The sequence below is a fragment of the Octodon degus genome, unplaced genomic scaffold (genome assembly GCF_000260255.1).
Source record: "Octodon degus isolate 3935 unplaced genomic scaffold, OctDeg1.0 scaffold00003, whole genome shotgun sequence".
In the NCBI taxonomy this organism is placed as follows: domain Eukaryota; kingdom Metazoa; phylum Chordata; class Mammalia; order Rodentia; family Octodontidae; genus Octodon; species Octodon degus.
Window position 1 is genome coordinate 11,010,733 of NW_004524579.1, and position 27,816 is coordinate 11,038,548.

Genomic DNA, 27,816 nt, shown 5'->3' on the forward strand with positions numbered 1-27,816 from the left:
TGTCTTGAAGCAGCCCTTTGCCTTGGAGCACTCCACAGACATCCCTATTGGGATCCTGTGGACTTAGATTCTCAGCTCATTTTGAAATTCTGATTCTTGTTGTTGATCTCAGTGTTTCTGACCTACATTGAGAGAATTCTTCCAAAATGGAAAGTGACCATTCACATAGAAATAGAAATTATATAACTTTTGCCTTGATGAGTCAAGGAAATGGCTCCTGAATATGCTTTTGTTAAATGCATCTCTAAAACAATCATTTATTGTACTAAAAGTAAATCATTAGTGAGGTGAAGATTGAATAGTATGGGCTACTTAGTAATTTCTTGGGTTACTGGGAAAAAAAATAGTTGTACGTTTTTAGTGTCAAATCTCTCCATCCTTGCTAGGATTTTTCTCTGTTGAACATGGACACAGTTTCTCTTAAAGTACTGTACTGTAGTGATTTATTTTGTTTCTAATGGGGCGGAAGTTGGTGATGGGTACACAGGATGATCCAGCTGATGGCCGCTTCTAGGGATGTGGTCCTTTAACACTGACCTAATTAAGAAAATATGGCCAGAGTTCACTGTTTCTTTTGGTTTGAGGCCTCAGTTGGTTCCAGCAGGTAAAAGGACTGTTCCAAAAGAATCAAATTTTAGTCATGACTTTGGAAAAGAAAAGGACTAGGGCAAGAGGGAAGAGTATGCTGTGTCCATCCATGGGTGTGCACAGACGTGTGTGTGTGTGTGTGTGTGTGTGTGTGTGTGTGTGTTGGAGATCTGTAGACTTGTGACTGTTCCCAGTGTGTAGCTTTGATAGCAGCACTGGACATTTTGTCTAACCTGCAAATTCTCCAAGATAGGCGTTGTGGAGCTATGTTAATTGTACACAGAATTGATCTTGAAGTTTAGGGCCAGTGTTTGTCATTTCATAAAACGACTGTGTTCTCCACGGAAGATTACTTTAGATTTCTGCAATCCAGTTGCATTTTTCCTAGAAGTAGTGTTTGTTTTCTTTTGTTTTGCTTTAAAGACGTTAATTCCTTGTTCTTTATTTAGTGTCATCCTACCCTGACAAAGCCCTAGGAGGTAATTTGTCAAAAATGCCGGAGGCATTGACATCTATGGGAAGCTTTCTTCTGTTCACAATTATACTTTGATTATAAACAGTGGCATCCTTCACTTATGGGCCCTCTGTGGTTCCCTGCAGGGTTTTCATTTGGTGCCCTCTAATCCTGGGCAAAGGAGTTACAGAAAATGGGCACCTCCCCCACTATCTACTCCCTTTCTGGAATGACCAAACGTTTTGAGATTGCTACCAATGTATTGTTTAAAAAAATTCCCAGTGTTGGCTACTACATGATTATTATTAAAATAATAATTATTATTTATTATTATAAGTAAAGCTAAAATTCTATGTTTAGTAGACTTATTGAGATCCTTCTGTATGCCAGTCTCTGTGCTGGACTCCTGGAATACAAAGATATATAAGGTACAGCCCTCCTTGGAAGAGCTCCTAGAGGCCTTAGTGGCTGCAAGAAAGGGCCTGGAGGGGACCAGGGTGATGAGGTGCCCACCCCTGGCCTGGAAAGTATGCATAGTACCTGGTTTTTTCTGCTATGTGGCTGTTATTGATTCAGAAGTCTTCAGTTGGCTCAGTTGTCCTAAAAGGAAATTTGCTGTTACTGCTCTGATGCTTTCTAAAGGCAAAATGATCACTGCAATAATTTTCAAAAGCTGTCAGATATGGAGTATGTGCGTAAAAGCAGCACGTACTCCACGATGACCCCTACGTATGTTTTTTAACATACACTTGAACGCTGATAAGTGACGTTGGCAGGAAGGTTTCTTCCTTCAAAACATGACATGAGGAAAAATAAAAGGCTTATCTCCTTTTGTTGGCACATTGGTGGCTCATCGTGACTGTGTTTATCATGGAGAGTGGGTAGCAGTACGGGGACCTGTCTCAGTTTCTTTTTTAACACCATGCAGTCTTGAACTACTTCTGGTTAACGTCTTCGAATCCCTGAATTTTTGTGATACACATATTGGCCATCACTGGGTTAAAAATAATGCATTACTTGTTTATTTACATTCACATGCAGTGAAGAAAATTGAAGTGTATTCTTATATGGTGGGGGAAACTAACCAGGGTGAGAACTGGGTGAATTAGTCACTGTGCAGCTGTGCGTTTTTTAAAAATTGAAGCCATAGAAATGCCTAATCAGACAGTAGTGCATCACTTAGTGCTTCAACAGCAAGGATTTTAAAAGTTAAATGCATTTTAATTTAATTTTCATGTGTTAAGGTATGTTGGAAAGCATCTCGGCACATCCGTGGACTTATTAGAGTCACGTGGGGGACACCGTTTGCCCAATGCAGGCGCCCGAGTGGCGCAGCACCGCAGTCCCACATGCGCTGGGCTGCCCCGGCCTCCACCTCGCGCAGCCCTTGGGGTTTCACACACTGCAGCCCCGCATCCCCATTTCATTTCATTTTCTCCAGCGCTCGCTTGTAGAGCCGCCTGTGTTGTTTTTGGTGATGTGTCTAGCCTGCTTAGTATGCTCCGTGAAGCTTGTGCGGACTGTGAGGATTATTTTTCAATATCTTCTTTGCATTTTTGCTTTCTCCCCATTTATCGAGCCCCTGCTGCTTGTCAAGTACCATATGGGGCTGAATCTGTGAAGGTGCAGGTCATTGCCTTTTTCAGCCAGGCCACTGCCACCCTTCCTCCCCACTGCTCCCCCAGCCTCTAGCCTAGAGCAGTTAAGGAGCCCAATCTGCCCCTGGAGGAAGCCCAGGGGCCTGAGGTGCTGCTCAGAGTCCCAGCTGTGTGCCTTCCCTGTGTGTCCCTGCCAAAGCCACCTCAGCCACCACCTGGGTGAAGTCTGAGGAAACACAGCCAGTGAGCCTGACCAGTTAAGAAGAAACAAGAGAGAGCTTTGCAGATGTCATTCTCACCAAGGGGACCTGCCCATCGTGAGCAACCCTGAAACCCTGAAGAGGCAGAGGAGCTTGTGACTGAGTATCTCGGCTAGAGAAGGAGGAAGCAGAAGACAAAGTAATGTGTTCGTGGGGTAGGAGGCAGATGTGTGCACTGTGGAGAAAAGAGAGGGTTTCCCAGGGTGGACACCCCAGGCCTCCCCTCTGGTCCATCCCTCCCTCTCAGTCATGCTGTCTTTCCTGAGGCAGAACTGCCCCTCAGATGTGTAGTCTCGGGGAGGAGAAAATGGTGTGTGCTGTGAGAACCCAGGAAGGCTTTGGCCACAGGAGAGGAGGGCCAGCAAGACGCCTCCAGGTCTCTTGTGGCGCCCTGGAAAGCGCAGTAATTTGAGAGACAGATATGATGTTTTGTTCTGGGGCTTTGGCAGGCAGGTAACAAGGTCACAGCATGGACTTAAAGATGTCCTCATGAACACAAGCAGTTTGTCTTCAACTTCTGAAGGCTGGTCTGGCCCACCTAGCCACTGCTTCTACCCCTTATTAGGACCATCAGGGATCGGAGTGCCTAGCCAAGGATCTGCTTGAAGAAGCAGGGAGGGGTCCTGGGGAAAGCTCTGCTCTGGAGTGCGACTTATTTTATACCCCAGTCCCGTTCTCACTGTTTGATCTGGGGCAAATTGCTTGGCCTCCCTAAGCCTCGTTTTCCTACTGTGCATATGGAAGTAATAACGGCACCATCTTCGTGGAATTCCTATGTGGATTAAATGAGATACAGAACATAACATGAAGCATTGCCTGGTGCAAAATAAATTCCTCAAAGAATGTTAGCAAGTGGTATTGCTTGTCATTTAAATCTGCTCTTTTATTGTATCTCTAATACTCTGTGGCCTCTGTGTCCTAAGTGCCTGGTACACTATCTGGTCAAAGGCCAAGATGAGCCTGGGAAAAAACTCAAACCGGCTACACAGTCTCCTCCCCCATCCACTTAATTAAGAATTAATTTATGAACAGTACACTGCATCCCCTTACAGTACATGACCGATAAGCTTCGATGGTATGGGCCCTGAGTTCATCTCCGTAGCCAAGGTTTAAACCTTTCCACTCGACTCCAAGATTCCTTGTACATTTTGCAGTCTGTATCTCGTCTGTCTACCACCTCAGGACCCAATTCTATTTTCTGTCCCCCCAGATTAGATTTCATGTTCTATGAATGGAATCCTTCAGATTCCAGTGTGCCTGGCTGCTTTGACTCAGCAGAATAGTTATGAGACCCACCCATATTGCATACGTCTGCAGTTCACTACTCTTTATTGCCAAGTAGTACTCCGTCGCATGGCAGTGCCATGCTTTGTTTATCCACTCACTACATGAGGAACATTTCTTTCCTATTTTTAGCAATTGTGAATAAAGCTTCTGGGACTATTCGTGTGCGGATCTCTGTGTGCCTAGCCGTGGAATGATTGGGTCATGCGGTCTGTGTTTGTGAAACTGAAAAAAAACCTACAAGCGATTTTCCAAAGTCGTCGTTCCCTTTTAGATTCCTGTTAGCAGAATGTGGGGGCCCCACATTGCGTGTTTGGGCACACGAGGTATTGTGAGTCTTTTGTGAGTGTTTTGGCCAGGGGTGTCTCACTGAGATTTGACTTGATGTTTTCCTGATGACAACTAATGAGGTTAGGTCCTGCTTTCTTCAGCGGTGTGCCCAGCTCTTCTGCCCATTTGGAAATTAGGTCCATTCTTATTGTTATAGGAGGATTGTGAGAATGTATACTGAGTATATTTTTATTTATTTTTTATTAATTTTAATGAGAAGGAAATAGCAGTGAGACAGTTTCAAAACAGGTTCATAAGACAGTTACAATAATTAATACATTGCATATTATTGTCTTCATAGTAGCTATTCAGAGTACAAGATGCAGATATAATATCTTGTCTAAACACTATTAGTACAAATCTTTCTTTTCATTGAACTAAAAGAAAGCTGTATATCTGTGCTATTTTGTATGTACAGATATATATATAGACAGGTATATTTTACTACAAAATGTTTCTTCATTTATATCCCAGTTTTTTGTTTTATCAATATTTTGAGTGTTTTAAAATAGTTCTGAGGGGACCTGCCCATTAGCTCAGGTGTTTAAGTGCCTGCTGCAAAAAAAAAAAAAAAAAAAAAATAGTTTTGAATTAGATTTTGATATCTCTGGGGCTTTTATTCTTAACCCGTATATAAATGCTAACAAGGGGCCAGAGAGATGGCTCAGTAGAATAAGCACTTGCCTGGCAAGCGCAAGGGCCTGAGTTCGAACCCCAGTTCTGCAAAATATGAATGAATGAATGAATGAATGAATGAATGAATGAATGAATGCTAATGAAAAACAGAAGGGAGTTGTTGCTGCCTTAGTCTGCGGTGCCTATTATAGCGGTCTGCTCTGGTCTGTTACATAGGTTGAAAATCCCTTGTCCAAAGTGCTGGAGACTGGGATTGTTTCAGACTTAGGATTTTTTTTTTTCAGATTTTGGAATATTTCCAGGGGCTCTACTGGTAGAAAGTATCCCTAATCCAAACATTTTTTAACATCATGTTAACTCTAAAAAAGTCTTTTAAATTTTGAGGTTGCATTTCAGATTTTGGATTTTTGAATTAAGAAGCTCAACCTCTACACATTAGTATTAAAATTAAATACAAAATAGTAATAATTATGTGAGCTCAAAAAGATGCTAAATCCACTGTAAAATTTTCATATGAGAGTGTTCAATTTAGGAGCAGGAATTTCTATGAGGTCTTCACAGATTAAAAAAAACTTGATTCTGTGAAGAAGAATGCTATGATTATGTAGGTATTCTTTGTATCAAGCAGGCTCTTAATGTTAGATCAAATGTTCTCTATTAAGTTTAAGATATGTGCGCATATTCATATGATTAGCAAAACCTTTAGCCCAAATTTCAAGGGAATCACTGTCTTCCAAGAGAGCAGTAGTGTTTCTCTCTCCAGGCAGCGAGCAGTGAGTTTCTGTGTTCTGGTTGGAACTGAGCAGGTCACAGCTACCAGAGGACTGGGCGAGAGCTTAGTGTTGTTTTGCTTTAGTGTAGGATGTCCCGTGAAAGGAAGCCAAATACTATTAGACAGGACATCCTGTGGTTCCCTTAGTTTACTACAGCCAAATAGGGGATTTTAATTTTTTTTTTTTAATAAGATGATCACCTGCTTCCTTTCCTATTCACTGGGGAACTAAACTGTTAATATCCGTTTGGCTTTTAGATTGCAGTAAACAACTAAACTCCCAGATAATCACCTGAAGACTAGTAGATGGGGCAGAAAATCCATGTCTTTTTATGCGCTCAAAGGATACACAGTAAAAGTGACCATCATTTATGTTGTGTTTAGATAGTAATTGAAAGAGGGGGATATAATCAAACTGTAAATTCTTGGAATTAAACGTGTTAGAAACCTAGAATCAGGTATATTGTGGAATTCCCACACACAGTTAAATGGGATGCGAGCATTACGTGTGAAGAAGATGAAAATTACTCACATAGTAACCACACATGCCAAATATATATATCCCCCTTGGGTTCTTAGGACCTGTGGAGGCCCACCTGAGCAGCTCTCCTTGGAAGAGGAGTGACTGTCTCCATTTTGACTGAGCCTGACCCAATTTCCTTGTATTGCTCTGTACAGAGCTGGCTAGGACTCCTGTTTATCCTTCAGTTGGCCTTAAGCAATGTATATTGGTCTAGCTGAGGTGCTGGTGATAGTCTTTGAAGGTGGCGTGCATGTTTCCCTGGTAACCTAAACCTGCTGCTCGTTAATGTGAGCCGGGTCAAGACAGGACGGTGGAGCTAATGCTCCACGCTGCAAGCTGGGATCGAGCCTCGAGATAGAGACTATGACTTCCTGGGGCTTGAAAGACTACATCAAAGCTGAAAGAGATAGCTCAGTGGTCTAAAGCGCCTGCTTAGGCAAGCATGCAGGGACCTCGGTTCCATCCCCAGCACCACATGCCAGCCAGCCCCGCCCACAGGGTGGGCCGAGCTGACCATAAAAAAAAATAAAAGGAAACTTTTTTTTTTTTTTAATTTTTATTTATGTATTTGTGTGTGTGTGTGTGGCCAGCTCCGCCCACCTGGGGGCGGGGCTGGCTGGCATGTGGTGCTGGGGGATTGAACCGCGGTCCCTGTGCTTTGCTAAGCTTGTTCTAAGTAGGTGCTTTAGACCACTGGGCCATCTCACCAGCCCAAGAAAACATTTTTTTAAAAAGCTGAAACACCAGACTTACCAAAACATTAGATACTATATAATGCAAATTACTCTCTCTGCATATCCTCTCTGCATATCGGCAGACGTAAAGTTAGGTGACCCACCTAGCTCAGCTCACAGTGATCCCCTACTTCCCATAATTCTCAGTCAATCCTCCTCAGGCCACTCCCTTACTGAATAAAACCCAGGTGAGCCCCTGGGCCATCTTCATGGCTGGACTTAGAGCCCCTCTACTCCCCGATGATTGAAAATATAATTTAATGTCTTTATTTTCGCCTTGGGTTGCATTGTAAGTGGTAAATTGGAATCAACTTGGTGGGATTCCAATAATGTAACTTTGGGATTATAAATATTATAAATAGGTGCCTGAATTCAGCAAAATATTCCAATATAGTCCAATAGTCCATAATAGGAGTGAGTTATCCATAGGACTGGCAATGTCAGCAGTTGTTGACTTGAGCCTTTTACAGCTCAGCATATTAATATGACTTTACTTCATGGGACTGTCCTGCTACAATGCTATATATTAGATATAGCATTATATTTAGAAATTTAGATTTCTAAATTTCTGTGTAAAAATATGTAATTGTTTATTTTTAAAAATGTTTTATTTTTTGTTTTTTTCTTCACATTCTGTAGGCATTTAAAGTTTAACATATCAATACTTGATGGAAAATACCTGTTCCATGTTATGTCTAAGATGTTTGATATTCAGACAGATAGTGATGTTAAGCTCAACTGCCTATGTTATAGGGTAATAATATCATTTTCTCTTCTGGAGGGTTAACAACTTAAGTTTACAGACCAAAAATTAGTAAAAAGAAGGGCTGCAAAGTCAGCCAACATCTTGGCCCTAGCTATTTAAAGTCAGTGAAGACTCAGGACATAAGAGAACCTGTACTGTAACATCCTGTAATTCAGTTGCTTCTTAGATTTTCTGGTCAAGGAGATTATGGGGCCACAGAGGAAAGTGGTTGATGATGTAGAATGTGCCTAAGGAGAGTCACATGGAGAGAAAACATTCTTTCAGGCCTTCACAGAGAGCAAATTGGTCAAGCAATGGTCATGACTCATACACATGGCTGACACTGACAAAGGATCTCCAAACTGCAGGTCTGGGTTTTAGTTTAAACCCTGAGGGAATTTGACTGACCTTGTCAGATACAAAAGTTACATTTCTTGTTGTATAGGTCTTGCTTTATCTAATTGGAGTTGAATTAGTGGTGGTCTTCCTGCCTCAGCTTCCTGGGTGTGGGATTACAGACTTGTACACCACATCACACAACTTTGACATCTTTTTCAGGGGAGGGGGCAGGGCCTCACCTTTTAGTCAGGCTGTCCTTGAATGTAGGCCAATCCTCTTGCCTCAGCCTCCTGAGTGCTGGGACTCAAGATGTGTGCCACCAGGCCCAGCCTGACATCTTTTTAAAACTAGTTGAGATTTCTTTGTACCAAGTTCCTACCTTGCAGCTGTTGTGTCTTCATCTTGTCAAACTGCTGTGAGATATTTTAAATAATACTTCATAATATATACACATTTATCAGTTATATAATGAGTCAGTTGATTTTTATGGTATTAAATGTTTATTGTGTTTAATAGGTTAATTATAACAAAAGCTGAGGCTGACGTAGAGTACAATTGCTATTGAGTCCACCATTGTACTATCAGGTCTGTAGTTTAAGTTTTGAAAGCCAAAAAAAAAAAAAAAAAAATGATTATTACTCCATTGTTGAATTCAAACCTAATTTTTTAAACATGTTTTAAAGTCTCTAAGTCAGATTAATCTTATGAATCTAGAAACTAGACATGGCGATAGGATGGGGACACTTTCCCAAATTTATGAATTTCATCTGTTCACATTGGCTCTGATGCTGAGTAACTTATAGCACACATATGTACTGTAGAACTGACTTCATTACTTGCCCTGCATATTCTTACACATTTTTATCTGTAGTAACATTTTTAATTATGTAATAAAATAGTCTTCCCATAACTAATTTCCTTTTTCTTAATTATCTTTGCCTGTTAACCCTTTGCTTTGCCTTTAGGATTCCCAATGTTAATAAAACATACCAGGTCCACCAGAGACCACTCTCTCCCATGTTACATCACTACCATCGACCAAGGCCTTTGCTCCCGAAAGTTCTTGAATCTTAGAACTGCAGTCTGGTAGAGAACTGGGAGCTCCAATTTCTCACCTCTCCTCTCCAAACCAGGGTGTTACCGCAGGTCTGCTCCTCTGTTACTGTTGATACCTAGCCCACTTTTATCCTGGAGCTCTGAGTCACTTTCCCATGGTACAATGCAAATTACCTGCACCTTAAAGGAGAGGTGTATTTTGGCTCTTGTTTCTGTCCAGACTGAAACTGCATGGCCCAAGGGTATGGGGGAAGAAAGCTACTCTGGTCAGGGCAGTCAGCCTGCCCAGAAGGAACCTGGGACAGGAATGCACCCTTCAGGTTACACCTCTAAGGACCTACCTCCAGCCAAGCTCCACCTCCAGCTAGCACAGCCAGCTACTGAGCTCACCCATGGGTCAGTCCACAGATGAGAATACCAGCCCCAGTCACCTTCTGCACCCTTGGGAAGAGCGAGGGATATAATAAATATAAACCATAGGACTCGGTGCCTGAACTTCCTTTTGAGAATTGCAAGACTAATACAGAGGTTAGCATTGCTACTGACTTGTAACCAGGTGGTAGAGAGGAAGACGGAGTACTGTCCAGAGAAAAAGAGGTGAACAAAGAAATGGGCAGACTAATAGATGGAAACAGGCATAGACCCAATGTTTGACAGGGGCTTCTAGATAATTCCAATGGAAAAATCTATGAGACTCTTCATTCTTCATTCCAGCAAATAAATGGTACATTAGTTCATTGATTAAACAAGAACAAAATGCTTGTCCCCTCCAGTGTACAAGACAATATCTGGTTGCCTAAGCAGGACTATGAGAAAATAAATAATAGGGAAAGAAGAACAGACTCTGATCCAGGAAGTAGAAATGTAGGCAGTTATGGGAAAATCTCTTGCTCAAGTACAAGAATTATTTCATCTGGGAAAGGATGAGGCCCCAGGAACTGGTAATAAAATGATGCTTCTAGTTTTGATAGTATTTCCTCATAGCTACACTAGTTGGCTGAACATGAGTAATCTTAGTTCAGGGATGCCACTGACCAGACTATCCATATCGTGTTCCTCAGAATGTACAGGAGAGATCCCATATTGTTTGTAATCGATCAGGTGCTTTCTCGGGTTGGAGAATGTGTTTGTGGTAGGAGCTGGTCAGGTATGTTGGCCACTAAACATAAGGTCGCAAAGTGAAGCCATTTCCCAATGTGAAGTTTACATTTTGATTGTGTGACAGACTCTACTTTGGAAAGAGCTGAGAGTGGATAGATGGACGCCAGTAGAGCAGAGGGTATGCAGAGTCAATTTATTATAATCCTTTTAACTCTGACCTTTACTTTCCTCATCTTGTTGATAGGCTTTATTTCATCCTTTCCATCTTAAATGTAATTATTTATTCATTCATTTGGTACAGGGTCTCACTACGCAGCTCAGACTCATAGTGATCTTCCTATCTCAGCCTCCCCAGTGCTAGGATTACAGGCGTGCACCGCTACGTCCAGTTTTGGGACAGCACAGCAGGCCTGGAGTTCTGGAACCAGCACAGCATGTGGCCCCAGGGATCGAACTCTGGTCTTTGTGCTTGCCAAACAGGTGCTTAGACCACGCAGCTACCTTCTCGGCCCTCCATCTTAAATTTAAAATTTACTTTACCATGATTCAAACACAGACCTTTGGATAGACACCAGTCTCTTAAACAGTGAGGCACCAAGAGAATTTTTTCACAGAGATTTTTTTTCGAAACATACAGTCATGATACAGACCTGCAATATTTTGTTAGCTTTGAAAAAGTTATAAGCAGAATTGTCTCTGTCCATTTTGACTAATCTACCCTGAACAGCAAGTTGACAGAGTTGGGTCCAAAGTATGTAGTAACTAGAGATGTGAAATGTGGTGATTCCCGAGAGGTTAGCGTGGCTTATCCGTTCCAGCTGGTAGGTTTTCCAGCCAAAACCCATTCCGAGCAGTAAACTGAGTCATCACCCAGATCTCTACATTTCAGGCTTTTTTATTCTTTTTTCACAGAAACTTTTGTTTTGTTTAATAAAAAAAAAATCATCCTAGTTAAAATGTAAAATGAAGTCTTGATAAAATTCTTAACAAAAATGTTTTAGTAATGTCACAATTTTGTCCTCATCGGAGTTCTTTTTCTTTCTGTTCACTCTCGTGGGGGTGGGGGGACTCGTGAGCACAGGAGGGATTCGGCTGACAGCAGGAGCCCTAGAATGAGACCCAGCGGGATCTCAGCTCTGCTGCTTGCATTTGTGATGGGGCCAGTCCCTAGCCCTCTTGATGTCTGTGCCTCTGCTAATGGCATTGTCGTGGGGACAGAATAGGAATTGCAGGTGCACTGTTTACTGTTTGCTGGCACGTGGACATGTTTCAGGAAATGCCAGTTATTGCAGTGTGTAATTTACTCTGGTCCCTCTGCTCTGCCAGTTAAGAAAAGGAGATGCCAGAGACTTAGGCACAGGCGCCCAGGTTCACCCAACGGGTTGATGGCAGCACTCAGGAACCAGAAGGCACTCGTAGATCAGAGCTTTCATGAAGCTGCAGAACTGCTAGGGAGCTTTGCTATCTGCATAATGTATTACTCACATCTTCCTCTAGACCTAGAAGAGTGTTTTAACCCACTCAACCCAGTGCTGCGGCAGGCGTTGACCTTTGCTTGCATCCTGTGACTTCCTCCTCTTCACAAAACTGCACCTATGTGTGCAGCATTGATGTACGCTTGTGTGCACCCGCCAGCGCGCCAGACTTGAGCGTGGGCCCAGGAGAGAATTTTATTTTTTTGTATTAGTATATGAAATATCTTTTCCCTATAAAGTATCTGCTTTCCTGGAGTTTGCCTTTGGGGGGCAGGAGAGGTAGATAGACAATAAACAGGATAATCCTGGACAGAGTTCGTTTCAGAGAGGGAAGGACAGCGCAGTGCACAGAACTGGAGGAGGCCACCTCAGAGGCTGGGCAGAGTGGCCTTGCTGTGGAGTTGAGCCACACCAAAGCCTGAAGCGCAGTCAGTGGTGCCGAGAGCTAGAAAGAGGCTCTCTTCCTGTTCTTCAACTCCAGAGCCCCAGTTGTCCCTACAGAGTAATCTTGAAACTGGCACCCATCGCTTATTTCTCATTATGAGACAGTATAGAGAAGGCAGTGGCCAAAGATGATGTGTGTCTGAGGGGAGCCAGCACTGTGACCAGGAGCACAGAAGGGCTCAGATCTTGGAGGAGAGAACACACCCATCAGACAGGCCCACCCCATGGCTTTGTCCATTCAGTTGCCATGCTCTCTCCTGTTATATTCAGAAGAATGAAATCACTTTAAGCAGTGCTGGTAACAACTAGACGCTCACCATGGTACCAGTGGCACCCACGTCCTGAAGGTGGAGCAGGGGCCGTGGTTGGAGGGCAGCTTGGAGCCTGACTGGAAATGGACTTGGGATCCTGAGACAGAGCGGAGGTCCAAGGAGGCGGGAACAAGGCCAAGTAGAGCTGGGAAAGTAACCCAAAGGCATATGGTGGAGAGGCGCAGAGGTACTGGGAGCCAGAGGGCAGGGCGGGGTACTGAGCAGAAGTTGGTGCCCTGAGGAGACCAGCCAAGCCTGTGGCATGGGAACAAGCTCCGGGTCAGTGGAATTATTTTCAGAGTGCAAACAAGCCACCCACTGCTCAAAACAGATGGACATTTAGGCAAGTATAATCATCTGTGTTTCTGACCATATGAATAAGTACATGCCGCGTGTGCGTGCATGCGTGCGTGTGTGTGCGTTGCCTTAGCTTTCTACTCTTATCATTATATGCAGCTTCATTCATATCTGTGGACATTATGAGTGCCACAAAGAACTTTTTTATACTTCCAGAATTTTCTTATTTCTTGGATTAGAACCAAGTTTCCAATTCAGGGCCATAACTGTTGATTTAATTCTAAGTTCAGAAGCACAACAACAAAAATCCACCTATATATGCTTCCTTGTTAGTTTTATCCTTTTTCCTTTAATTGCAGTGCAGCCAAGCTCAATGTGCAAGTCGCCACCTAAAGGAGGTACACTTGCTAGAATTAATTTAGGCAAAGAGGAGAGCGCAAAGCGGCGGCAAGTTTTGAAGGCCAGCTGTGGGGTCTCTTTGTACACGGTTGAAGGAATGTCAGTCAGTATTTTAGACATAGTCTCATTTTTAACAAAAAGAATTGTAGATTGGTGATATGGCAAGCAAGAGCTCAGTTCATCTGCTTTTTAAAGTAATAATGATAAGATGCACAGAAACCTTTAAAAAAGAACATCATTTTTCTGGTTTTGTCCCTAGCAGGTGGCAGTATTAGTGGGAGTTAGTAGTTCTGATTATCCGACTAAATGAAATGGTGTCCACATTAAAAGCATTATACTTAAGCAGCAAGTAATAGGAAAGCCCAGGTAATGGTGGAGAGTCTAGAACGTTCTGGAACCAAACAGGCAGTTCAGTCCTGTGATTAAACTCAGATTTGTCTAATGTTTCTCACAGTGGTTTAGTATGAAAGTTTCATTGGTTTTCTTCACTGTTTTGGAACTGCACATGCCTGATTGTAAGAAAAGTACATTTCAGCAGCTGCATTTTTGTAAAATTTGTGTGTTCTGTCACTGTGGACAATGCCCTCCTGGTTCCCGTGGACCTTGTCTGAAGGGCTCACTGTGCTTGGACCTCAGCTCCCCTCGGTCCCTGCCTGGGGAGTTGATCTTACATAGTCCACTTGATTACATCCAGAGCCATGGAAAACAAGCAGTAGTGGATGCACACGTGCCCTGGGGCACACGCGTGTTTGATTGCTTAGAGACACAGTATAACCTCCTAAATTCCCAGCCCTGGCATCCATGCATACATCTGTGAGCCCCCTAGTTAAGCAGGCTTAATATCTGATTTTAAATGAAATTCTCTGGTATCGGTCATCTCTGTGCAGGGAGATTTCATCCCATCAAGGTTTGTCTTTCTGTGATACCCTCTTGAACTCCGTCTTCTCTTCATCCTCCTCTGTCTGCAAACAAACTTCCTCCCGGCCTCCACATTTAGGTCACAGATAAAGAGAAAGCGATGAATTGAGAATGATCTGGTCATAGCCTTTCCTTGGTACAATGTTTAAATCTTACCCCTTGCTGTATTGAGTTTAGAGAATGAATTATGCACAACTGAAAAGCAGAGAAGTTTCTGGTTCAGGGGACACATTTACACTGTCTCTCCCCACGGATGCCCAGTTCATTATTAGGAATGGCCACGGAAGAGTTGACATCAGCCTTTTGTTAGGGGCAGCCTGGAAGGAGGCAGCAGGCAGACATCTCTGTGTTGTTCCAAGGCTATTCAGAGGAAAACTCACACATAGGAGTGAGGCTGAATCTCTTCATTTGCTCTCAAGTTGAAAAACTAGATACAAAGCAGAATTCTCTGAGAACAGCTCTTGAGGTTTCTTCCTTTAGTTCTGTGTTTCATTTCTTTTAGAGGAAAAGACATGTTTTTGTTTTGTTTTGTTTTGTTTTGTTTTGTTTTGTTGGCAGAATGAAGGATTGAACTCAGATCCTTGTGCTTGTCAGGGAAGCACTTATTCCACTGAGCCATCTCCCCAGCCCCCCAGAAAAGGCATGTTTATAAGTACGCTGAAGTACCGCACCTCCCCTTACCTGGTTTGATGAACAGGCTAACTTTGTTGTTGTTGTTTTTTTAAATCATTTTATTGAGAAATAGCAATAAGACAGTTTTAAAACCAATTAGTAGAAAAATATATTATCAATGAAAAAAATAAATAAAACCAATTAGTAGGATAGTTTCAATAGTTAATACATTGCATATTATTGTCTTCTTAGTGGTTATTCAGAGTACAAGATGCAGACATGATATCCTGTCCACAAACACTATTAAAACAAATCTTTCTATTCATTGAATTAAGAGAAAGTAGCTGTATATCTGTCCTAACTATTTTGAATATACAGATACAGAATGGTCTTTCATTTATATCCTCCTATTTTGTTTAGTTTTGTCAGAGATGGGTATTCCATTGCCATCCAAAAATTGTAGGTGCATGAATTCAGCAAAATATTCCAATATAGTCCAGTAGTCCGTAATAGTAGTAGGTTATCCGTAGGACTGGCAATGTCAGAAGTCATTGACTGGAGCCTTTCACAGCTCAGCATATTAATATGGCTTTCCTTTTCATACCTCATGTTTATACTTTTCTGCTGGATGGTTAACACCAAGATAAAGCAAGACCTATATAACAAGAAATGTAGCTTTTGTGTCTGACAAGGTCCATCAAATCCCCTCTGGACTTATCCTGAAACCCTGTACTGCAGTTTGTAGATCCTTTGTCAGTGTCAGTCATGTGGATGAGTCACGGCCATTGCTTGACCAATTTGCTCTCTGTGAAAGCTAGAACAGGCTAACTTTGGCAATGCTAAAACCTTACCTAAAGAACATGGCATGGCCTTGACAGGTGGAAGCGCAGTGGTCTGGAAGGAAAGCAGCCTCCTGGATCGCAGGTGCTTTGCGTGTATGGCGATGTGCCATAGACCATTCCTGAACCACTTGGGGTGGAAGGATTGAGAACATTGGTCAGCCTCGTGGGGTTTCAAGTGAAGCACTGGAATCTTTAAAACTGTATGTAAGGGCTGGCCAAATATCTCAGCAGGTTAAAGCACCAGCAAGCAGGCTCGGGGGCCAGGGGTTTGATCCCCGGGCCTGCCACGCCCCCCCCCACCTCCCCGGGCGTGCTAAGACAGCAATAGAGATGGCGTGGTGGTGCGCACCTGTAATCCCAGCCCTTGGGAGGCTGTAAACAGGCAGATCACTATGAGTCTGATCTAGTAGTGAGACCCTGAACACCCTGAAGACCCTTCCCTAAAATGCAAAAATAAATAAATAAAACTGTATGTAAGAAACTATGGTTTATACATTATTATTATTATGGCCTCACAAATCATATGCCCAGACTCCCAAGAATTTCTCAAGTGCAAGAAAAGTAACATTTCTTTGTATCTTTTCCAGTCTGCTGTGGTTTCATTTATATGAAACTAGGTGAAAGCATTTTGTATGTATTTAGCTTAGACTTCTGGTGGTGGCTGATTTTCCCTAGTGATGGCAGAACACACTGAAAATAGAGCTCAGGGCCAGCAAGATAGCTCAGTGGCCTAAAGCGCCTGCTTAGGCCAGCTTAGGCAGGAGAAGGGACCGCAGTTCCCAGCACCATATGCTGCACCAGCCCTGTCCCCAGGGCAAGCTGAGCTGGCCAGAGTCCAGGTGTGGTGACGCATGCCTGTAATCCCAGCTCTGGGGAGACTGAAAACAGGAAGATCACCATGAGTCCGAGTTGCATAGTGAGACCCTGTAACAACCAAATACATTAAGAAAAAAAAAAATAGAGCTCATCATGAGAGAGAAGATTGTCACAAACATGGGCTATTATCAGTGACAAATTTGTGAATGGGATATATCAGTGTGGGATGGATAGAATTTTCACAACTTTCGATAGTCAACATGGAGTTTCCAATTGAATATGGAGTCTTTGAGGGAGTGACAAAGAAGCTAAAAGTCCAGAATGCCTTCTAAAGGTTCAGCCTTGCTTGGGGTAAATCGAAGCCAAAGGGGGCCTGTGCAGAGTGGCAGGCAGGAATCCACTCCTTATGGAGCACCGCTTTTCTGCAGATGGTTATGTCTAAGCTTGGGAAGCCTGGCACACTCAAACTTTAGTTGTTAAAAAAAAAAAAATCAAAATCAAAATAGGTTCCACATGCCCGATTCTCACAATTTCTCAGATCCTTTGCTTTATATCTATACGCCCAAAACAGGAGCAGAGCTGGAATCCTAGGATGCTGGCTATGATGGAACCTGTTAGGGGGAAAAATGAAACAAAAGCCGCAACACCAAGTAGTCCAAAAGGAGTGGTCAGGAAAAATGTAAAGGGGGGAGAGGAAGACAGTAGCCCCTTTTCCTGAAGTCTGGCTGTGACATTTTGTGGAGGGGAAAGGGGGAGAGAGACAAAATGTATTACGTAAGAAATGATTTCAGGGGCACACACCTAATGCTAGCTAGCTGTGACACTTTACATATTTGTCCAGTTTTGTACGGACACTCCTGGAGTGATTCACAGAGCTTGCCAAATTTTTTCTTGGAAAAATTTGCAAATACTTTGTACTTGAGTTTTGGAGTGGTGACTAGGAAGCTGATAGAATTCATATTTTGGTTTCCACAGTCTGGGGCCTGCCCGTCCTTTATCCAGGCCTTGCTCAGTAGACTAATTCAAGTCCCATTGACTCACATAAAATTCCATTTGTTTTAGTAAGCAAAATGCAATGTTTAATTTGTATGGTTCAAAAATTGCTGCAAAGCATAAACTTGCTGTGCGTCTCCACCCAGAGCCTCTACTGAATCTTGAGTGCAAGATGAACTCAGCAGAAATCAGTAGCATATTGGTCCCCTGCCTAAGACAGTCATTTTCCTGAAACCATATATCTGTAGCCACTATCCATAGATGGACCAGTATTAGGACTTCACTTACTAGAGATATGAAGTGATCGCATGCTCTCGTGTGCTCTGTCTGTCTGTCTGTCTGTCTCTCTGTCTCTCTATCTCTTTCTGTCTCTGTCTCTGTCTCTGTCTTTTTCTCTGTCTCTCTGTTTCTGTGTCTCTGTTTCTGTCTCTCTCATCTCTTATCTCTGTCTCTTTCTCTGTGTGTGTGTGTTCCCTTGTTTGCAAAAAAAGAAAAAAAAAAGTTCATTGCCATCTTCATAGAAAAACATTCCAACTTCAAAAAAAAAAAAACCCATTGTATAAATATATTGTGGGTTTTAGTTTATTTTCAAGTAGGAACAATGAATGAAAGTTCATTTTATAATAAAAATTTAATAAAATATTAAAGTGCAGTGGCCTATGGACTGAAATGCTAAGACCGTGTCCCTTACTTGTCTAGTTCCTGTGATGTTGTCCTTACCAAATCCTAATTCCATGATGCTCTAGTTAAGATTCTGGGTGGGGGTCTCAGGAGCTGTGCTTTGACCTCCTTTTTTGACATGTCTGACATAAAAACAAACACTTAGGTCCTGTAAGACAGATGCTATGTCTCTGCTGGTCCCCAGAGAATATGCTGTTGTTTCACGAAAAGGAAAATGCTGAAGATCCAAACTTGAAAACAGTTTCTGCACAGTGCACTGGCTCTTTGTACTCAGCATGACCTTACCACTTAAAGCCATTTTTTCTTAATTTTTTTGAAAATTAATAAATATTTGGAATGGTTATACTTTATGCCTTCAGTAGGCCGTTCAGTAGTTTTCTCAGGAACTGATAGTTCAGGATAGAAGTGTTTCTCTCAAGTGGCAGGCAACACTTTGCGTCTGTGTTTGTAGATGAAGATTTGGGGGTTTTTTGAGACAAGGTCTCACCAGTTAGCCCACGCTGTCCTGGAACTCCCCGTGTAGCCCGGGCTGGCCTCAGACTCATGGTGATTCTCCTGCCTCAGCCTGTCAAGTGCTGAACTGAGGTGTGTGCACCACACTCAGTTTTGTGAAATGAAGAATGTAATTTCAGCCCTGCTTTCCTCACAGAATTCTTTCAAGTGTCAAAATGGGAACGTGGAATCACTTTATCTCTAATATCATGTAAAAATTCCTTGTGTGAGACCCAAGAAACTAATAATGAAATCTCATGATTTTGCAGTGTGTCTAGGGAGGAGATTGGGCTGTTGAATATTCTCTCACTTGGGTTTAATACTTGGATGTACAGTTTTCTCCTATGAAATCTTGGGTTCCCTGATAATTTTGATTTGAATATATTGAAATTATGCTTGTAGCTGAAGGATTGAAAAGAAAAATGGTGGGCAGTGGGGCAAGAATAAATTCTTTTTCCACTTTGGCAACCAGGTGACATCCTAGCGGTTCGGAAGGGCACTTCTTAGGATCTGTCGTCAGGACTCAGAGCTGTCAGGTATATGACGAAAAGACCAAGCGCATTGGACACAAAACTAACAAAGGACAGCCACAAAGTCAGATGAATGTAGGAGCATCTCAGGGAGACTTGGAGAAGGTAGCTCAAAAGTGTAATACCATCAGCGTGGATAGTAAATAGAAACATTGCTGATCCCACTGCAAATGGGAGGTAATTTAAAGTCCATTTAAAAATTAACACAGTGGGGCTGGGGAGATAGCTTGGTGCTCTGAGTGCCTGCCTGGCAAGCACAAGGACCCAGCTTTGATCCCTGTACCACATGCCTTGCTGGCTCCAGAACCTAGGAGCACCATGCTGGCCGCTGAGACCCGGCATGGTAGCACTCACCTGTAATCCCTGCGCTGGGGAGCTCGAGACAGGAGGATCACTATGAGTCTGAGCTGTGTACTGAGACCCTGAACCAAATTTTTTAAAAAATAACTACACAGTGGTGGCGAACTTGCAGTGACATAGACAGCCTGCTGTGACACCTATGTGGTAGGGTGGCTAACACTGAATGTCGGCAGCATTTTACCTTAGGAAATCTTTTTTAAAAAAAATTCTTTTCCCTGGCTCACCCTTACTCTTGTTTCGTCCACTGACCTCATTGCCACACAAGTCCCTTAGCACGTGGTTGGTCCTGCTAGAGGCCTTCTGCAGGTGTTCTTTGGGAAGCTTTATGGCCAAGGCTAGAAAATGATTAACCAGCTAATTAACTGGAATTTCTCAAAACACAAAACCACCAGCTGTTTTCATTGTTTACTAAACTATCTGGTAAACTCTTGGAAGACTATCACCTGCCTTTGTGTTGGGAATGTTTATGACAGACAGTTGTCTCCAGGTGACTGTTAACAGTAAAGACTCCAGAGGAAAGAAATTAATTGATGCAGCTGAGTTCTTCCTTGTTCTTGTAGATTTTTTTGAAGATGTCATAATTTTTCTGCCTGTCTTGTTGTTGTGTATCTTTCTCTTATGTAACCACAGAGTAGTTTTACTTATTGATATAGAAACTATCTTTCCAAAACACCAATCTATTTTGTGTTTAGCTTTTTAAATCAATCTGGAGGAAAAATGTTCCTCTTTATTTGGTTTAGCGCCAGCCAGCATAATCCTGGGCCTTCACAGCTTACCCTCCACCATGCATTCATTGCCTAGAAATGTAAAACCTTTTCATTACCGCACGAAGAAGAAAATGAGGAATAAAGCACGCTGCCAAAAGCTATGCAAAAATTACATCCAACAGCCCAAAATATTTTCAATTTGGAATTATTTATCCTAAGGTTTTATATAATGTATATAGATGGTAAAAATTGATTGGATTTTTGAAGCAAATAATTTTTTTTTATTTATTTATTTGAGAGAGAGAGAGAGAGAGAGAGAGAGAGTGGTGTGTGTGTGTGTGGCCAGCTCAGCCCACCAGGGGGCGGGGCTGGCTGGCATGTGGTGCTGGGGGATTGAACCGCGGTCTCTTGATGCTTTACTAAGCTTGTTCTAAATAGGTGCTTTAGACCACTGAGCCATCTCTCCAGCCCCGTGAAGCAAATAATTCAATAAATGACAGGTGTGATCATAGCTTCCCCCCCTTAAAAAAAACCCTTTTAATAATGTAGAAAAGCAATACTCATGGTCAGTGCCTTAAGACTTTTCAGATCTTCAAAGGAGGTTATAAATAAGGGTGCCCCTGAGATGAGTGGATGCATATTTGTTTTTGTGTTTATTTCTACGTATACTCTCCATTTAGCATTTGTAAGTAGAGAACAAGTTTGTGTCACTTCAATGAGAGTAGTTAGTCCAAGCCAACTGTTTCATAAATATATAGACTTTTGGGTAAAACCTATCTAGCTTTTCTATCCTGTCTGCTTGTGTTTAAATGCTCTCCTTTTGAGTCTCTAAATATTACTGCCATGAAAAGGAATAAAAGTTCAACATATCAATACTTGATGAAAAATACCTGCTCCTTATTGTGCCTAAGATGTTTGAAATGCAGTGAGATAGTGAGGTTAACCTTAATAGCCTAAATCGTTTGATAATAATAATAAGCTTGTCTTCTGGATGGTTCACAACCTAAGTTTGCAGACCAAAATTAAGAGAAAAAAGAGGGCTACAAGGAAAGCCAACATTTTGGCCCTAACCTTCTAAGGTGAATTAAGACTCAGGACATATGAGAACTTGTACTGTAACGTCATGTACCTCAGTAGTGTCCCAAATTTTCTGATCAAGAAGATTATGGGGCCAAAGAGGAAAGTGATCGATGACGTAGAGTGTTCCTAAGGAGAGTCACATGGGGAGAAAACACTCTCTCAGGCTTTTACAGAAAGCACATTGGCCAAGCAATGGCCGTGACTCATCCACATGGCTGACACTGACAAAGGATCTACAATCTGAGGTACAGAATCTCTGGATAAATCCTGAGGGGATTTCACTGACCTTCTCAGACCAAAAAGCTACAACTCCTGTTGCAAAGGTCCTGCTTTACCTTGGTCTTAACCATCCAGTAGAAAAGTATGAAGACGAAATACAGGAGGTAAAGCCATGCTGTTATGTTGAGCTGTGGGGGACTCAGGTCAATAATTTCTGACATTGCCAGTTAAACAGAAGACCCAATGCTATTATGGTCTACTGGACTCTTTTAGAATATTTTGCTGAGTTTACACACCTATAATATTCAATAACGGAACTTCGAAAAAATAGGGTATACAGATGAATGTCCATTTTGTATCTGTGTATTCAAAGTGGTTAGGATAGATATATAGTTGCATTCTCTTAATGAATAGAATGATTTGTTCTAATGGTGTTTGTAGATAGGATATCATGTCCGCATCTTGTACAGCAATTAACCACTAAGAAGAATATATGCAGCGTATTATTTGTTGAAACTGTACTTCCTATTTGATTTGAAACTGTCTCATTGCTGTTTATCAATAAAATTTTGGAAAAAAAATAAAAAAAAATTTTAAAAAAGGAATAAAAGGCCCTTGGACAAATGCTTCTAATTCTGAGGCAGCAAAGGTGCAGGATAAGCTGAAAAGTCTCCTACCAGAAGGCAAGGAAGTTACCAGAGTCACAGGAACTTGAAGGGCTTCAGTGTTTCCAAACTTGTATCAATAAATATGTAAACTACAATGGATTGAGACGCATCAGATTTTTTTTTTTTAAGCACTGGGTATTGAACTCAGGCCCTTGCACTTGGCAGGAAAGCACTTATTCTATTGAGCCATCTCCCCAGCCCTAGATATATATGTTTTATATAATTAAACCTGTATTTGATTTGATATTTGTTAAATGTTAAATATATTACATTTTAATACATATCTGTTAAGTATGTATTAAATATTTTAATCCATGAGTTCATAATTATACAGTACAATACTTCAAAAATTAAAAAACCTCTGGCCATGTTTGGACACTATTAGAGACCACATCATTTTGAGAACTGGTAAATGAAGCAAATCTGGCATCTATTCTGCCTTTTTTTTTTTTTTTGGAACCGGGGATTGAACTCAGTCCTTTGCGCTTGCCAGGGAAGCACTTATTCCACTGAGCCATCTCCCCGGCCCCTTGCCTTTTTTATATGAGCTGAAACTGAGGATACCTAAGAGAGAACTTTCTCATTGTAGAATTATTCCAGCTAATAAATGAAGAGTGAAGACTAGAATACCACTTTCAAGTTTCTAATGAATCATTGAATCTAAGCAAGTGTCCGTAGTTAACAGTGCGTCAGCAGGAGCCAGCCAGACATTATGTGGCCCTGGATGGAAACACAGACACTGCATGAAGCTGCCCCTTCCAGGGGCACTAGAGTCAGATCAAGCCCATAGATCAGATTACACTTTAAGAAGACTACAAAAGGCAGAGTGTAGGATTAACAACACCAGTAGGATACAGTGCACAAAATCCAGAATTGGAAACTGCTACACAACTTAGTTCCTTCAACAACACTACACAAAATTACAAGGGAAGACTGGAGTTTAAGAAACATACAGATAATAGAAATCTAAGGAACCTATCAAAACATCACAGTGTATGAGCGTTATTTGAATCCACAGCCAACAGATTTGTGTTCAGATATCACGATGCTTAATTGATCATATGAAAATGATCATATTTTTAGGTGTGATAATACTATTGTGATTAGTATTTTTTAATACTAAAGATACTGGCCTTATCTTTTAGAGACACACACTGAAATATTTATAACGAAATGATGTGATACCTGGCACTTACTCCATAAACTGGCTTAAGGGTCTGAGGAGGACCGGCAGAGCAGAGTTTTTAGTGTAAATGAAACAAGATTGATCAAGTATTGACACCTATAAAGCCAAGAAGTAACAATTGCTGGTCTGTTTTTTTTCTTTCTCTCTCTCTCTCTCTCTCTCTCTCTCTCTTTCCTTTTATATATATTTTTAAAATTCCAAAATAAAAGTTTATAGGGCCAGCAAGATAGCTCAGTAGACTAAGCATCTGCTTTGGCAAACACAGGGACCAGGGTTCGATTCCTAGTCCTGCATGCTGCTCTGGTCCCACCCCTGGGGTGATCTGAGCTGGTAAGCAAGTCTGGGTGTGGTAGTGCGCACCTGTAATCCCAGCACTGGGGAGGCTGAAAACAGGAGGCTCACTGAATCTGAACTGGGTAGTGAGACCCTATACCAAATACATAAATGGAAAAAAAAGTTTATGCATATATATGCATATGCATTCTCTAAATTTAATAATGCTGTAAAGTTTCACCCAGGTTTAAATGTTTAAAAAGACTCCTTTAGCACTACATATCTATTAATTAACATGGCAAACTCTTAAGACACTGACTTGGAAACACTTACAGTGAAGTACTGTGATTATGAAGTCGTGTAAAACTAAAATAATCTGGTGTACTGCTGTAGATCTGCTAACTTCATAATATCACACATAAGCCTAAGATCAAAAGTGAGGCTCTAAACTGTTATAAATTAGGAATTTTAGGACCTAGGACCTAAAATTAGGAATTGTGATCTAGGGCCAGCAGGATAGCTCAGCAGACCAAGTGCTTTCTTGGCAAGCTAAGAGACCATGGTTCAATCCCTTGCATCACGTGCCAAGCCAGCCCCACCCCTGGGCACACTGAGACAGGGCTTGGTGGCACACACCTGTAATCCCATCACTAGGGAGGCTGAAAACAGGAGGCTCACCATGAGTCTGAGCTATGTAGTGAGGCCCTGTACCAAATACATTTTTTTTAAATTGTGGTCTATTTGGGCGAGATGGAAAAGTTAATGTGTGAAAAATTTGTCAAATGCAATAATGGTTGGCACATACAGGGAAAATAGGAGAAAAGGGTAAGCTAAGAAAAATGGGCCAGGGACATAGCTCAGTGGCATAAGTGCCCGCCTGGCAAGAGCAAGGCATTGAGTTTAATCTCTGGTACCCACCAAAAAAGAAAAGTCTGAGGCTGAGATGCTTTTATATCGCTAGCGCTCTGTTAGGATCCATTCTTCGGTGATCTCCTTTAGTCACATTAATTTTTTTGCCATCAGGGTAAATAAACTTCTTTTTGATTGCTTTTTCCTAGTTGGGGAATGGCGGTCAATGTGTATTCTACCTCGATAACCCAAGAGACGATGAGCAGACATGACATCATCGCATGGGTTAATGACATAGTATCTTTAAACTACACGAAAGTGGAGCAGCTTTGTTCAGGTAAGAGATCATCTTTTAAGTATTTCCCTGAAATGTTTACTGACTTGAAGAATGTAGTTTTATGAACCATACATGATATGTTTTGGGTAGGAAAAATGTGTATCAGTTTTGATATATAATTAGAGGAAAAAATTCAGGTATAGCTCAAGAACCAATGGGAGCAAAGGTCTGCTCGTCTGAAAGCGTCAGGCTGTCCTGACACGGTTGTGAGTTGCCTCTGACTTGTTCTCTGTAACTGCTCCTCCTAACTGTGTCTCCTGCCCTCTTCTCCCTCCTGCATTTGCCCCCACATTTACTGCTCGCCACAAAGTCGATCTTGCAGCACCCTTCTTTACAAACCTTCAGGACCCCACAGTGTCTGTCCTCCAGGATGAAATTCTGTCTTATGTGACTAATACGGTCCTCTTCTTTCTGGTTGCCGCTTCTCCATCTTCTCAGTTTTATCCCCCCCATCCTCCCTCTCCATACCCAGCCCCACAAATCACTCCTACTTCCCTGAAGACTGCTCCCCTTGACATCCTCTAGATTTTTTTTTTCACACTCCCTTGGCTTAGAGGGTCTTTCTCCTCCTTGTTTGGGTAGTCCTGGCTACACTTGGAAGCGCAGCTCACCTGTCAGCCCCTCAGTGAAGTGTTCCACGCTTCCAGGTGCCTGCGTGTTCCCAGCGCACTGCCCTCCCTCCAGAGTGACCTGCATCAGGCTGTGTCATGTCTGCTTCCTCCTCCCCAAAGGAAACAAGAATTCTTGAGAATAGGCTCATATTTTATTTTTTGTTAAATGCCTGGGTGGCTTTATTACTTGCTACCAAGAAGATCTGCAGAGTTTGCACATTGAGTTAAACTTGTTTAAAAAAGGAAAACTTGATTTCAGTAATAAAGTAGGAACATATATAAGTCAAGTAATTCATTCTTAGGTTTAAGTATTTATCAAGGAAATAGTCCCCCTTTGGAAACAAAAACTACTTTCTTCTTGTAAACTAAGATGTAAAAAATTTCCGCTACTTCTGGCTCTAATATGACAATGTTATGAGAAAGTAGAAAACATTACTGAGATATTTTGGGGTAAATGAGAGCTACGAAGTACCAAAGACTCATCAGTTTCAGCCAATGCCTTGGTATTGGACGTTATGCTGTCTTTCACAGTGAATCACCTGTAAAAACAGCTTCATGCCACGCAGTCAGAATTTGGCACACTCTGGTGGTCAGTGCATCCAGCACCCACCACTTTAAGGTAGTCTGTCTTGATCGGAATACATTAGAGGACTAAGGTTTGCTTCCAGCAACATAGCTTCCTCCTTGATCCTTTTTCCCATGAGAAAGGCACTGTGATTGGCTGTGCATTGCCTTCCCCACCTCTCTGCGCCTGCAACTCAAGCGTGAAGTACTGTGACGTCAGCCAGGAGAGATGGGAACTAACCAGTTTTTTGTCCTTCAGTACAAGTTACAGAAGAGTGAACTATGACTGTGATGTTATAGCAGATATGTATCTCATTGGCCTACTGAAATGGCCCTAAGTTACTTTCAGAAACAGTTCTTAGAGTAGCTTACTCAATTCCACTCACTCAGATATTACTGTGCTGTTCTTTGCTGAGCATTCTAGTGCTTTCTAATATTTTCATTTTACTTTGGTAGGGAAAAAACACTAGCATGTTAGCACGCCTTTGGTTCCTAGCACACACCACTGTGAACTGAAATCACCCGTTATCCATAGCGCAGTGTTCTTTCAGAAATGCACATTTGGAGGATGAACACAAAGCAGTTTGCAACTACTAAGACACAGAGACAAAAATGTGGCTCTTACCCACAGTGTGGACGTGTATAAGCAAGATAAGGGGAATGAGGTTGGTTATCAGGCAAAACAGAAATAAGAAGGAAATAGGGAAAAGTGTTATGGAGAACATTTCTACTTTGATCTTAAATGTTTAAAGAATCCCCGAGGAGCTTCTCATGCAGTACAGGTTGAGAATTTTTGGTTGCAAATAAAATGAGAGCAAATTAGAATTTTTAAGGGTACAGTAACAAATGTTTACATATATATATTCTCAAATTGCAGATCTCTAAAATTTCCCACAAGGTAAATTCAGTAAAATTTTAAGAGCATTCATGAAAGATTCTTGTATTGTTACCTTAAAACATAAGCATGTGAAAAGAAACAGATCACATTTAAAGGAAAACCCATCAGAATAACGGCAGATTTTTCTTCACAAACCATCAAGTCAAGGAGAGCATGGAACAAAGTACTTCAAGTCTTGCACGATAACAAATTCCAGCCCAGACTGATGACATATCCTACAAAACTATCTTTCAAATATAATGGAGAAGTGAAATATTTTCATGACAAAGAACAACTAAAGAATTTCATGATGACAAAGCCAAGCCTACACAGACTACTAAATGAGGTTCTAGAGAGGGAGCAAATTGATCACAGCCCCATGAATGAGAATGGAAAGAACCCATCAAATAGGGCAAACAGGAGAATAAGAGGTATACAATAGTAGTCTTTTAGTTATTCCTTTGTGTTCAGCAGCAGAATATTTTCACCAGCACACCCTATAAATGGACTTCTCTTCCACCCTATGAGTCATGATTCCACCTGAGTCTACAGAGTGGATTTCAAAGAAATGGCTGTAGCTCAGTTCTGCAAGTGACGCCTAGCCACCAGTAACTGTCACAGTCATTATGCATGTCCACAACACACTAGAACTTTATGCAGTATCTTATCCTCAAACCGTTAGAAGTGCTGGTCATTTACTTGCCACTCCAGTATTTATCTTGTTTTACTCTTAGTACTTCTTTGCTATCATGAAAACTTTTTCTTAGTTCAATTGTTTTGAAACATTTAATTTTCTGAATATTGCTTAATCTTAATTTTTGTTCTAAGATTTATACTGTATCTTTGACATACAAT

At 41.7% G+C, this 27,816-nt stretch overlaps 1 protein-coding gene across 6 annotated transcripts in view; it reads left to right on the top strand.

Moving 5' to 3' along the window:
* The window catches only part of Mapre2 (microtubule associated protein RP/EB family member 2), a 177,017-nt gene that overhangs the window by 81,293 nt on the left and 67,908 nt on the right, over positions 1-27,816 (top strand). For 5 of the 6 annotated variants that reach the window (XM_023714271.1, XM_004623583.2, XM_023714263.1 and 2 more), the window contains one exon: positions 24,782-24,909. The exons of the other annotated variant lie outside the window; for it this stretch is intronic. In XM_023714271.1, coding sequence (XP_023570039.1) covers positions 24,789-24,909 — 121 coding nt within the window. In that variant the 5' untranslated portion in view covers positions 24,782-24,788. The remainder of the gene's footprint in view (positions 1-24,781; positions 24,910-27,816) is intronic. 6 annotated transcript variants of the gene reach the window in all.